At 44.9% G+C, this 14,561-nt stretch overlaps 1 protein-coding gene across 1 annotated transcript in view; it reads right to left on the minus strand.

Annotated features, from left to right (window-relative positions):
- Positions 1 to 330: 330 nt before the first annotated feature.
- LOC124802477 (U7 snRNA-associated Sm-like protein LSm10) overlaps positions 331 to 14,561 on the minus strand; it is a 56,180-nt gene continuing 41,949 nt past the window's right edge. The window contains exon 3 of the mRNA XM_047263289.1: positions 331 to 716. Coding sequence (XP_047119245.1) covers positions 630 to 716 — 87 coding nt within the window. The 3' untranslated portion in view covers positions 331 to 629. The remainder of the gene's footprint in view (positions 717 to 14,561) is intronic.

Consider the following 14,561-nt stretch of genomic DNA (forward strand, 5'->3'; position numbering starts at 1 on the left):
ACTAGAAACTTCAAATAGTCATCCCCTTCTATAAAACTATTTTCCAATGTGTCTGTGGACTCCACTAAGTATTGAATGGCAATTAGGAAGGAATTCAACAATGAATAATGTCAATGAAGGAGTTTGTATTCATATATTATTGGCATGGACAGAAAAAAAACATTATTTTACAAGAAATGAGTAATCTTGTGGCTCTTCTTCATATTCCTTTTCACATATTTTTTTTCAAAAATCACCAAAATCATTCATCTGAAATGTAAAATACTGAGAACATGGGCTTCCAAAAATATATGTTGTTATTTGGGAAAACAGGAATGAAATCACAATGTGTGCTGTACATTTTTTTTAATTGTCATTCTTCCAAATCATTCAATACTCATATTCATCACACATATATACAACACATAATGGTAACCAAGACAAAACAGATATTCATATATCAGTCTCTATATGCAAAGGCACAGTAAAATGAAGAACCAGTGAAAAAAATATCTGCACCAATATATTGTCGATTTCACACAATGCTTTCATTGTACTCCTATACATGCACATGAGGTGGTGAAATGTCAATCATATTAATGGAAAGTTTATAATTAACAGGATACACATGTTTAAATGACTTATGTCTCTTATTTCTTCCGCTGAACTCTGCGATATGTATCATCTTTTTTACCAAGCTTTTCTATTTGCTTCTTAATAGCTGGGATGATATCCATCTGTAAACAAAAAACAATATTACATTTTTAACATAACAGCAAATATTCTTGTTACTTTATACAGTAATCAGCAGGGTCACAATTATTGAATTATATGAAATAAAACTGTCATAACTTCTGAACGGTTGGCACTAGGTCGTTCAAACAGCACAGTTTTCTGCAGGGCGTGATGGGAATTAGTATGCGCGTGATGGTTTGGTTTAGCAATGAAGCCCAGTTTCATTTGGATGGATTAATCAATAAAAAATTGGCGCATTTGGAAACTGAGAATCTGCATTTTGTGTTCGAGAACTCTCAAACAGAATAATCAATGTGATATTCCTTGACATCACAATGACTACCAAACAATACATGAAGGTTTTGGATGATAATGGAGATGAAATTATCTGAAGTGGATGTGGTTCATGCAAGACAAAGCTTGACCTCATCAAAGCAGGAGAGTGTTTGATGTCCGGGAGGAACACTTTGGGAACCGCTTTCTGGTTCTGGGGTACCCAGAGGCCACTGATATGGGCCTTTATTGGCTGCCATTTTCTCCAGATCTGAACACATGCGACTCCTTCTCCGGGGGCTTTATTAAAGACAAGGTGAACAGCAATAACCCCCAAAACCATTGCTGAGCTGTCAACAGCCATTCAAGAGGTCATCATGGCATCAATGTTCTGACACTTCAAAGGATCATGCAGAATTTTACCATCCATCTGCACCTCATCATCACATCAAACATGTCATAACCAAAATCCAAATATCTATATTGATATTTAAATGTTGAATTAAGTGTGTGCACACCATAGTCTGTAAGTAATTTATGTTTGTTTTTTTCATGTGGTTCAATAATTGTCACCCTGTAAAAGGTGTGACAGAGATGAAATAATAATGTTGATTTTGGGACACTCAATAGCATGGTTATAAGCAAGTGAATGTAAGAATTCAATAAAACAAACAAAATCACTACTCGCAAGAAATTTTACAGTGATGATTTTCTATGGACATGATAGCATCTTTTTAGAGAACAATTGGCTGTATCAATACTTAAACATTTAGGAAAGCAAGGAAGTCTGCCCTCAGAGCAAGATCTGTGGGTACAATCACTCCCAGCCCCCATCAATGGCAACACTGCCTGTTCTAATGATATCACAAGTTGGCATCACTCCAAAATGTTCAGACCTTTTAGTTAGCCTTGCAGAAAGGGGGGAGGGGGACAGCACCTGCTCCAGCCTCTATTCACAAACTCAATGTTCCAGCAAAAGGCATTTTCATACTTAGATCCCGAATGGTTTTTCTGTTTGTTCCCAATTTATTAACAGCCACTAAAAAGAAGGATTAGCGACTTTACTTCTGGTACTGGCAGGACCTTCGGAGCAACTCTCAACAAGAGAGAACACCATATTATTAAGATAGGTGGCTTGCCAGGCTCACCACTGGTTGCATAACTTAGGTAACAGGTGGCCTAAGCATACTTCAACTTTGCTATCATATTGCCACTCCCATTCCCTCCCAGCTTGTTGGTTGTCATGCCCACAAAGAAAGCGGCACAGTAAATGCAGCTTAGCTTGTAGATTACATGACTGCTTCCACAGGTATCCCTGCCATTGTAGGATAAGAGATAGCTGTTGACAGGACTGGAGTAGGAAGTGGAGGTGGTGCTGATGGGGTGGGAGGATGTATGGGACAGTTCTTGCATCTAGGTCTATTTCAGAGACATGAGGCAAGACGCTGGAAGCAGGGATGGACAAGAATATTGCATAGGTTCGTGGGTGATGGAATACCATTGCGGGAGATGTGGGAAGGACAGTGGGTATGATATTGCTCATTTCACAGTACGATGAGAGGTAGTGAAAACCCTTGTGGAGATTGTGATTTAATTGCTCTGGACCTGGGTGGTACTGAGTCAAGAGGGGAGTGTTCCTTCGTGGCCTGATGTGGGAGGTTGGTATGTGAAGGCCTCAGTGGTTGATTGACTGACTGATTAACTGAGAGGGGTTATGGGACTAAACAGCAAGGTCATCAGTCCTGCGATTCTGAAGCGAGTCACAGAAGTAAGAGTGTCTGCAAAAAGTGGAAGGATCCAGTCATGGGAGACAAATTATAAAATACTGATCATTAAACGCACACAGTAAAGGCATAAAAGGTGAGACCAATTCCAAAAACTGGAAAAAGGTGGGGTCACAGACCGAGAAGATTGTAAAAGAAGTCCCAACCACTACCAATCTGCCCCTGCTCCAAGATTAAAGTAGAACCTTATATCTGGCAATAAAAACCACTTTCAAGGATGAAACTGAGGACCAGTTCAACCATCCGTGGATCGTCTGCTAATATTAAATTTAAGGAATCGGGAAGACTATACTTAAAACGAAAGGCTGAAAGAAGGGGACATTTCACCAATCTGTGAGATATCGTCAGTCTGGCTCCACAACCACACTGTGGGGGTGGGTCGTTACATAGGAGGAAACAATGAGTGAGTTGGGTATGACCAACACATGAACGGCATAAAACAGTGGATTCCTTCTGAGAGGAACAGAAGGAAGAGTGCCAAACTGCAGTAGACTCCTTGATTGAGTGGAAATTATTACTATGAGCTGTAGCACTCCAGATGGCATTCCACTTTTGGGCAAAGAGAGATTTGATGTAGATCTGCATATCTGCAGCTGGAATCATGAAAAGAAATGGAGGGGGGGAGGGGGTATCTGCTTCTCTAGCCAAACTGTCAGCCAGTTCATTACCTGGGATGCCCTCATGACTTGGGACCCAGAGAAAGATGACTGAACAGGTGGAACACTCAAGGGCAGAGAGGTAGTCATGGACAGCAGAGACCAAAGGGTGACGAGAGTAGCATCAGTCGATAGCTTGCAGCCTGCTCATGGAGTCTGAACAAATTAAAACACTTTAGAGGGATGCCTGAGAAAGAAAAAGGAGGGCCCTATGAATGGCTAGAAGCTCTTCTGTGAAGATGCTACATGATCATGGCAATAAATGGTGTTCGAAGCCAGTAGGAAACATAAAAGCGTGTCCCACCTGCTCGATTGTCTTAGAACCATTAGTGTAAAAGATGGTGGCACCCTGGAACTCGGCAAGGATGGCACAAACAGTATTGTAAGGTGCTTAGAAATGTTGTTAGGAACACAAAGAGCATGTGGTAATGCATGTAGAATAGCTAATTCACAGAATAAAATTAAAACCATATGGTCAGTTGAAAAGGAAGTGTCTGGTCGGCATCACAAGGTCGATGACAAAAGTCAGTTCGTAGTAAAAATATTTTTGTTACTGGTAAATAAGATATATGTACAGCATTTAACAATCTTTTTCTGAGCAATGCTGGTGAATTAAATAAAAATTTAGTTTCTACAAGGAATCATATAACTTTCTTGGCAAATGCCTTTCCGAAATTGATGTCTGAAATATTCCTCTGTGATATAGACAAGGGGGAGATTGAGTCAATAATTAAATCACTGAAGACTAAGGACTCTCATGGTTATGATGGAGTGCCTAGCAGAATGTTAAAGTATTCCGCTGCACATGTTAGCCCTGTATTTAGCCATATTTGTAATTTTTCCTTTTGGAATTGTCAGTTTCCTGAACGATTGAAGTACTCAGTAGTAAAGCCGCTTTATAAAAGGGAGAAAGGGATAATGTAGACAATTTTAGACCAATTTCTACGCCATCAATATTTGCTATAGTTATTGAAGAGGCTGTGTTTGTAAGGATAATTGGTCATTTTACACTCCTGGAAATTGAAATAAGAACACCGTGAATTCATTGTCCCAGGAAGGGGAAACTTTATTGACACATTCCTGGGGTCAGATACATCACATGATCACACTGACAGAACCACAGGCACATAGACACAGGCAACAGAGCATGCACAATGTCGGCACTAGTACAGTGTATATCCACCTTTCGCAGCAATGCAGGCTGCTATTCTCCCATGGAGACGATCGTAGAGATGCTGGATGTAGTCCTGTGGAACGGCTTGCCATGCCATTTCCACCTGGCGCCTCAGTTGGACCAGCGTTCGAGCTGGACGTGCAGACCGCGTGAGACGACGCTTCATCCAGTCCCAAACATGCTCAATGGGGGACAGATCCGGAGATCTTGCTGGCCAGGGTAGTTGACTTACACCTTCTAGAGCATGTTGGGTGGCACGGGATACATGCGGACGTGCATTGTCCTGTTGGAACAGCAAGTTCCCTTGCCGGTCTAGGAATGGTAGAACGATGGGTTCTATGACGGTTTGGATGTACCGTGCACTATTCAGTGTCCCCTCGACGATCACCAGTGGTGTACGGCCAGTGTAGGAGATCGCTCCCCACACCATGATGCCGGATGTTGGCCCTGTGTGCCTCGGTCGTATGCAGTCCTGATTGTGGCACTCACCTGCACGGCGCCAAACACGCATACGACCATCATTGGCACCAAGGCAGAAGCGACTCTCATCGCTGAAGACGACACGTCTCCATTCGTCCCGCCATTCACGCCTGTCGCGACACCACTGGGGGCGGGCTGCACGATGTTGGGGCGTGAGCGGAAGACGGCCTAACGGTGTGCGGGACCGTAGCCCAGCTTCATGGAGACGGTTGCGAATGGTCCTCGCCGATACCCCAGGAGCAACAGTGTCCCTAATTTGCTGGGAAGTGGCGGTGCGGTCCCCTACGGCACTGCGTAGGATCCTACGGTCTTGGCGTGCATCCGTGCGTTGCTGCAGTCCGGTCCCAGGTCGACGGGCACGTGCACCTTCCGCCGACCACTGGCGACAACATCGATGTACTGTGGAGACCTCACGCCCCACGTGTTGAGCAATTCGGCGGTACGTCCACCCGGCCTCCCGCATGCCCACTATACTCCCTCGCTCAAAGTCCGTCAACTGCACATACGGTTCACGTCCATGCTGTCGCGGCATGCTATCAGTGTTAAAGACTGCGATGGAGCTCCGTATGCCACGGCAAACTGGCTGACACTGACGGCGGCGGTGCACAAATGCTGCGCAGCTAGCGCCATTCGACGGCCAACACCGCGGTTCCTGGTGTGTCCGCTGTGCCGTGCGTGTGATCATTGCTTGTACAGCCCTCTCGCAGTGTCCGGAGCAAGTATGGTGGGTCTGACACACCGGTGTCAATGTGTTCTTTTTTCCATTTCCAGGAGTGTATATCATACAATTTGGTATCAAATGTACAGTTTGGCTTTAGTAGTCATTTAACAACTGAAAATGCTATATTCTCTTTTCTCTGTGAGACATTGGATGGATTAAACAAAAGGTTTCGAATGCTAGGTGTATTTTTTGATTTAACTAAGGTGTTTGATTGTGTTGGTCACAAAATATTGCTCCAGAAGTTGGACTATTACGGAATATGAGGAGTAACTCACAATTGGTTCACCTCTTACTTTAGCAACAGACAGCAAAAGGCCATCATTCACGATGTTGAAAATGGCTGTGACGTGGGGTCTGAGTGGGGTACGGTCAAGTGGGGGGTGCCCCAGGGATCAATGTTCGGGCCACTCTGGTTCCTTATTTATACAGGGTGTCCCACCTAACTCTGCCACCTCAAATATCTCTGGAACAACAATAGATATTCAAAAACAGTTTTCACCAGCATGAACGTACAGCAGGGGATTAGGAAACCAAATACTATGCAAAACTTTAAAACTTAAAACAAATATAGTTTTCAACAGTAACTTGCGTATTTTTTAAGGGACAACCCCTATTATTTCATATGCAATCTATAGCATGAAAAATCACAAAAATAATGGTGTTGGTTGCATCACAATATGTCAATTATATCCTGAGAAATTGCGAAACGAAGTTGACACTTAAAATAAATGAAGTGCACACACAATGGGAAGGTATGCACAATCCACAAAAATGAACAAGTTATGTTTTTCAAATTGTAAATGTATGTTTATTCTAGCGAAATGACAACTAGAGCTACAATCAGAAATAACACACTTGAATTCACTTTGCTAAATACATTTACTAGTGCCCTGTCACCCACAGAAACTGTATTATTGTGCATTACATCCAGCATAGAAAATACAGCCACATCTTGACCAATAAAACTGTGTTACATCAACATATGTTTGAAGTGCCCTCCGTTTGCATCAATACACATTTGCAGACGGGTAACGAGAGAGAGTTGCACAGACTGTAGCATTTCTAGAGATATTGCCGCACACACTGCAGTAATACAATGTTGCATATCCTCTACTGTCACTGGGGGTTCTTGAAACACCGTCTCTCACTGCGCCCCGGAGAATAGCGTCAAGTTGGAGGACCGTGCTGGCCATTGCACAGTTGCTCCCCACCCCATCCATCTATTTGGAAATGTCGCATCTAGAACATCTCTGGAACTTTTGTATTGTGTGCGGGACACCCATCATGTTGGAAACACATTGATAGAAGAGTTTCCAGTCCTAGATGCGCCATGAGGAGTGCTAGTGTGTGTTGAAGAAATGATGCATATCACTGTCCATTCAATGTTCCACGGTAAAAATAGGGACCTACAATAAAGTTAGCAATCGCACCACACCAAACATCGACACTCCACTGTCACTGATCAGCAACTTGGCGAATCCAGTGGGGATTTTGCATGGACCAGTAGTGCATGTTCTGCAGATTCACGGTGATCTGTAAATGAAGCCTCGTCCGTAAACAACAAATTGCTTACGAACACTGGATTACCATGCAACTGCTGAAGTGCAAAACGACAGAATGCAATGCGGGATTCAAAGTCATTCCCATACAGTTCTTAGTGCAGTGAGATATGGAATGGATGAAACCGATGCCGATGCAATATTCTGCACACACTACTGTGGCTTATTCCTATACCTAGTGCAATTTCTCGTACACCCACCTGAGGACTGTGTACTACAGCAGCCAGAACAACAATTTCATTTCCACTGCCAGTCGCTGGCATTGTATGTTGACATTTTGTGGGAGCCCAGCTTCCTGTTTTCGTGAGTGTCTTGCAGATGTTGCCAATATTTCAACATGACGGACACCGCCAATCTGGATAGCATACAGCATACAGTGTCATAGCTGCAGTTGCATTTCTGTGACATTCACCATAAATTTAAATAATATCTAGTTTTTCTTCATTACTGAAGGCCGGCATATCAATTAGATGATGGCAAATGTAACAAGCCACAAGAAAACAGGTTTTAATATGGCAACGTATGTGAATTACATTACAGTATGAGAGCAGTTCAGCAGACCCGATTAGGAGACACTTGTACTCTGAAGGTAGAGCGTTCCGTGGAGATATCAGTATTTTTACGGTAGGATATAGGCGCCAGTGCAGGCAACCCCTGCTCTGAACACAGTACTACATGCAATGCATGTGACGCCGTTGCTACCCTTTAAAAAGCCACATATTTCAGAACTTATGAGTTTTAGAAACATGAAACCAAGTGTGTTTGTACTAATTGTACCTCTAGTTGTCATTTCGCAACAATAAACATTATGAACAGGACATCCACCATTTGACAAATTATAAGAGGTGGACCAGTTCAAGTAAGGTACAGCTCAAGAAGGGGCTAAACTATCCCACTTTAGGAATGCCATCAATGAAATATGGCCAATGATGTATTGTCATACAATACCACACCATACATTACCACTCCAATGACGTAGTACGTCAATCACATCACGACTACTGGCAGCGTGAGGTGCACACTTGAGTCTCAGGGCGTGCGCTAGCTGTGCACTTCATTTATTTCAAGCGTCAACTTCACTTTGCAATTTCTTAGGACGTAACTGATGTATTCCGCTGCAACCAACACCATTATTTTTGTGATTTTTCATGCTATTGATTGCATATGAAATAATAGGCAGTGTCCATTTAAAAATACACAAGTCTGATTTGAAAATAGTATTTGCTTATGTTTTAAAATTTCGCGTAGTATTTGGTTTCCTAGCCCCCTGCCGTATGTTCATGTTGGTGAAAACCATTTTTGAATATCTATTGTTGTTCCAAAGATATTTGAGGTGGCAGAGTTAGACACCCTGTATAAATGATATGCCCTCTAGTATTATGGGTAACTATAAAATATTTCTGTTTGCTGATGACTCTAGCTTGGTAGTAAAGGATGTTATGTGCAACATTAGCTTGGCTTCAAATAGTGCAGTTCATGACCTAAGTTCATGGCTTGTAGAAAATAAACTAACGCTAAATCACAGTAAGGCTCAGTTTTTACAGTTTCTAACACACAATTCAACAAAACCAGACGTTTTAATTTCACAGAATGGGCATACGATCAGTGAAACTGAACAGTTCAAATTTCTAGGTGTTCAGATAGATAGTAAATTGTCATGGAAACCCCACATTCAGGATCTTCAGGATTTGAATCGGACTTCCCTAACTCCTGTGCAGAAAGGTGTGCAGTATACTGCTGCATCAAGTTTCAATAAGCTACCACTCAAAATAAAAAATCTTAGCAGTAATCCACATGCTTTCAAATCAAAACTGAAGAGTTTCCTCATGGGTCGCTCCTATTCCGTCGAGGAGTTCCTCGAGAAATTAAGCTGATTCTTGTTGCATTGCTGATTGCATTTACTTAAACTTATGGGCTGACTTTTTTCAGGTTCATAAACATTTTATTTTTGTGTGTTATTACTTTTATGTTGTAATTTCACGTACTGACACATTCCATGACCTTGGAGACTTGCTTCTCAATTTGGTTCTACGGAACTTGAAGTGTAAATAAATAAAAATAAAGACACCGGAAAACCATAGGAGCGACACAGACCTTAGGACCCTGCAATAGATTGGTCCTAATCCCTGATCTAGGCACCATCCAATTGGGAGAGGGGGGTATGGGAGGAAAGACACGGGGTGCAGTCCAGTGAGTGGAGATGGAGATCCCGACAGAGGGAAGTGAGACGCATGCCAACCGACAATCCCATGCGTAGGCAGGTGTTAGGAGTGAGACATCCCTCATTGGCGAAGAGAACAGGGTACATAGGATGCTCAGGGTATTAGCAATTGGTGATTGCGTAAGAAACAAGGAGTTGGCTCTGTCGGATGTATAGAGGGGGAATCCCCACTTCTGTGAGGAGACTATCAACAGGACTAGTGCAGAAGGCACCAATAGCCAGATGCACCACACAATGTTGGACAGAGTCAAGGAGTTTCAAAGTTGCAGGACAGGATGATAAAGATGGAGACGAGTGGAACGGTCTGCACCCCAAGATGTGTGGGCCAGGAGGCAGATAGCATTAAGCTTCTGCACACATGTAGTCTTTAGGTGGCGAATGTGGGGCAGCCATGTCAGCTTGTTATCAAAAATAAGGCCCAAGAAATGGGACTGTGCTACAACATCGAAGAGCTGGTTGCCTAAATAAAGTTCTGGATCGGGGTGTACTGTGGGTCGACGACAAAAATGCATAACCCGCATTTTGGAGGGAGAAAACTGGAAGCCATGGGCGATGGCGCATGCAGAGGCCCGCTGGATGGCACCTTGGAGCTGGCATTCGGCAGATGCTATAGAGTGGCAGCTGCACCAGATGCAAAAATCATCAACATACAATGCCAGGGTAACCAGAGGCCCAACAGAGGTCACAAGCCCAGTGACGGCAATGAGAAAGAGTGTGACACTTACCACAGAACCCTGTGGGATACCATTCTTCTGAATTTTAAGGGTGCTGAGTGAAGTGCCAAGTCGAACCCGGAAGAGCTGGTGAGATAAAAACTTGTGGATAAAAATCAGAAGGGGGCCTCAGAAGCCCCAGTCATGGAGGGTAACTAAAATTTGATTGTGTCAAGCCATGTCATATGCCTTATGTAGGTCAAAGAAGACCGCAAAAAGGTGCCGGCGTTGAGTAAAAGCCTGTCGGAAGGCCGATTCCAACCAGAGTAAATGGTCATTTGGAGATCGCCCTGCCTGGAAGCCATGCTGATATGGGGACAAAAGGCGTCAAGATTCGAGTACCCAACATAATCTGAAGCTGACTATCCTTTTGAGCAAATTACAAAGTACATTCATCAGGCTAATAGGGCGGTAGCTGTCTAGAGACATTGGCTTTTCCCTGAGCTTAAGGATGGGGTAACTATACTGTCTCACGATTGTGATGGAAAAGCATCTGTGAGCCAAATATGGTTGGAGACCCTGAGGAGCTGTTGCCTCTGGTGAACGTCCAAGTGTTGGATGGAATCCAGGCCTGAGGCTGTGTCTTGTGGAGAGCTAAGAGCCTGCACCAATTCCCATTCAAAGAGGGGTGCATTATAGAGCTCAACGTGGTGCAGGATGAAATGGAGGGAGGTCTGTTCAACTCTGCTGGAGAAAGGTAGTAGGGTAGGAAGAGGATGACTATGCTGTCACAAAGTGTGTCTTGAGGTGTTATACAAGGACCAATGGATCAGGGCACAGAGCACCTTGGAGGTTCACACCCTGGACAGTTGACTGTCATTGGCGGCTCAGAAGGCTACGGAGCTTGGACCAAACCTGCAATGAAGAGGCATACGTCCCCAGAGAGGAAACATAGCACTCCCAGCATTCATTTTTACTCCGCTTAATAAGGTAATGAGCCTTAGCACGGAGACGCTTAAAAGAGAGGAGGTTGGACTGTGAAGGGCGTTGCTTAAATTGCTGCAACGCCTGTCAGTGGTCCTGGACAGCGACTGCGACATCCTTGGTCCACCACAGTACTCGGCGACGATGAGGGGGACCTGTAGATAGGGGAACAGCAGTGCCAGCAGCATTCAGCTTAGTGGGAAAGATGCCTTGCACGACTACATCAATGGAATTCGAGAGGGAGGTGTCAAAGTTCACAGAAGATGTATTTAAAGGCCAACTGGCCCTGCAGAATGCCCAACGTGAGGGCCCATCTGTCTGGTGGCAGCAGGGGAATGATAGAATCACCAGAAAGTGGTCACCGTCACAAAGATCATCATAGGATGACCAATGTAGGGAAGCCACAAGGAGAGGGGAAGATATCGTGAGATTGATAGCAGAGAAGGTGCCATGAGCAGCACTGAAGTGGGTAGGGGAACCACTATTGAGGTGGCACAAATCGAGGTCCGTGATAAGTTGGTCAATTAGGATACCCCTACCCGTTGAAGTGACACTCTCCCATTGTGGATGGTGGGCACGGAAGTCCCCAAGGAAGAGAAACGGGGGTGGGAGTTGCTGGATTAAGGTAGACAGTGCAACGTAAGCAAGTGGCCTACCTGGAGGGAGGTAGACATTGCAAATTGTGACTGCCAGAGTCATTTGCACTCAAACCACTATTGCTCCCACGTTGGTATGTAGGGGGATCCAGTCACTACTGACATTGGAGCGAACCAGAGTGCAGACCCCACCAGATGCTACCCTGGAGCCAGCATGATTCCGACAGAATGCCCGATAACCACGAAATGTTGGAGAGTGGAGAGTCTTGAAGAACAAGACAGAACACAGAATAGGAGGAGACAAGATGTTGCATTTCTGGCAGGTGACGATAGTATCCACTGCAATTCTCCACTGGATGATCGTGTGGCAAGAGTCCAAGATAGGCATAAAGAAACTGAGGAGGTCGGGTAACTCTGTCAGTAGTCATCACTGACAAGTATGTGGTGCCATCCAAAAATGTCAGACTCACGTAGCGAGGGGGAGATGGCACCTCCAGGGGCACTGGGGGCACCTTGGCTTGGGATTTAAGTTCCTTCTTCTTCTCTTTCTGAGGTGGAGGAGGGCAGGGCATGGGGGGAGTACAGGCTTCTACAAGATCTGGAACTGAAAGAGAGAGGGTGACCTTGGGGCGCACAGATGGTGCGCCTCGTGGCCGAGTGGTGGTAAGAGTCTTTTGGCATGAGAGACACTGCGGAGAGGGGACCCAGGAGTGAGCCCAGTCACCGACAGATTTCAAACAAGGGGGGCACTTCTTCAACCAGGGAGCGTGAGTGGCTCCATGGCGGGAGGTCATGGGAACTGCAGAGAAGGGGAAGGGGAGAGAGGGATAGGACCGGGGTAAGGCTGAGGAGGAGGAGGAAATGAAGTAACAGAGGTGAAAGTTGATAGTGACACTGAATGGAGTCTCTCATGCTTTTGGCGAGCGTCAGCATAAGACAGGTGATCCAGGGACTTGTAGTCTTGGATCTTCTTTTCTCTATATTTGCAGAAAGTCTGCTATTCTCTACAGATGCAGGGGCCATGGGTTGTTAGGCTGTGTGGTTGGGACTTCTTAGTATGAAGTGGATGGAAGGATTGATGAGGTTGAAAGGACCAAACTGCGAGGTCATCGATCTCTTAAGCCTGTTTGTGTCAAGCCAGGAATATGCTCCAGAGAGGAAGGACAAGAGACAAATCCAAATAGACTTGATTGTTCTGAGAGTCAAGAAAACCAAGAGATCGAAGCTAGTAGAAGTGAGAGAGATGTAAAAGGGTGAAGGTGAGAGACTTGCCTTGCCCAGAAAGCAGGGTGGAGGCCCATGGGACGTGTTATGCAACCGGGGAGACTCCCTCTGCATCTGACAGGTGCTTCCACACCCTCCATTACCACAAGGAAACTAGCCACATAACAACAATGACAAGTCTGTCAATAAATGACAGATCTAAAAGAATACGAAGAATTAAAAAGGAGGGAAGGGCAGGAGCCAGGTTGGACAGCCAAGCAAGGGCCACCATGTGCCCCTTGGGTCAGAGGAGACAAAGAAGCAACCCTCCAATCACTCAAGTGGCCGCTGAGGGTAATTAGCTCTACACCAGAGAGAGGAGTAAAAACCATTTTCACAGGTATGTCCGGTAGCACCAAGGTAGTGTGTCAGCAAGTGTATGTTTTGCCATAATGTGGTCAAATTAGGCCAGTCCAGTAGCATATGGGCCGTCGTGAGATGGGCGTCACACCAAGAGTAGGGTGGATCCTCCCGTCATACAATATGGCTATGGGTCAGCCAAATGTGGTCTATGAAGCCAACAGAAAGCAGTAGATTCCCTGTGAAAAGCATGACAGGAAGACTGCAACATGGCCATGGTCTCCTTTGTAATCTGGAGAAACCAGGGCACACCAATCTCCATTCCAAGCCTCCAACAGTTGTTGGTGTAGAGTCTATTGAAGGGGCCAGTTCCAATATCGCCTTTCGCAAAGTCGGTGTCATGGTAGCCATCTTGGTCAGTCAGGACGTTTATTCCTTGGGATCCCAATGTGATCAGGTGTCCATACAAAGGTGACAGAATGTACAGTGCAGTGGTCATATTGGAGATCCTGGAGAGTCACGACAATTGGGTGTCGAGGGTAGCACTGTTCATCAGCCTGAAGACTACTCGAGGAATCACTGCTGACTAAGAATGACTCGTCACTGCAAAAACGAAGGTGGCTGAGGGCTTGAGCAATAGCCACCAATTCTGTAATGAATACACTGCAGCAGGGACCATTGTTCACTGCATGTTGTGGTTGTGGTTGAGGTTGTGTGTGTGTGTGTGTGTGTGTGTGTGTGTGTGTGTGTGTGTGTGTGTGTGTGTGTAGGCAAAACCAGTTAATCCACCAACTGTAGAGCTGTCAGTATATACCATGTCTGAGCCTGGAAATGGGTCAAGGGCATCAGGAACAGACTGGGAAAAGTCACAGGGTCTACTGAGAGTTTTGGTTCAAAGGAGAGATGAGAAGAGCCAACAATGGGATACACACCATCAGGGCGCAGGCGATTTGCTGCTGACAAGGAGCAGCAGTGAGGAAGAAATGGCAAACGAAACAAGAAACATGATTCGTTCTGCAAAATATGTATGCAGGATCTCGGCTGATACTTAGCGGAATAATAAACAGAAGGTCGGTGAGTGAATAATATATCGCCAAAATAAACTGTGCTCTTAAAGAACAATGTGATCGTCTTGGGGCAATTTTTGTAGACCCAAACAAATTCCTATGTGAAAACTCACTAG

Source organism: Schistocerca piceifrons, chromosome 1 (genome assembly GCF_021461385.2).
Source record: "Schistocerca piceifrons isolate TAMUIC-IGC-003096 chromosome 1, iqSchPice1.1, whole genome shotgun sequence".
NCBI lineage: Eukaryota > Metazoa > Arthropoda > Insecta > Orthoptera > Acrididae > Schistocerca > Schistocerca piceifrons.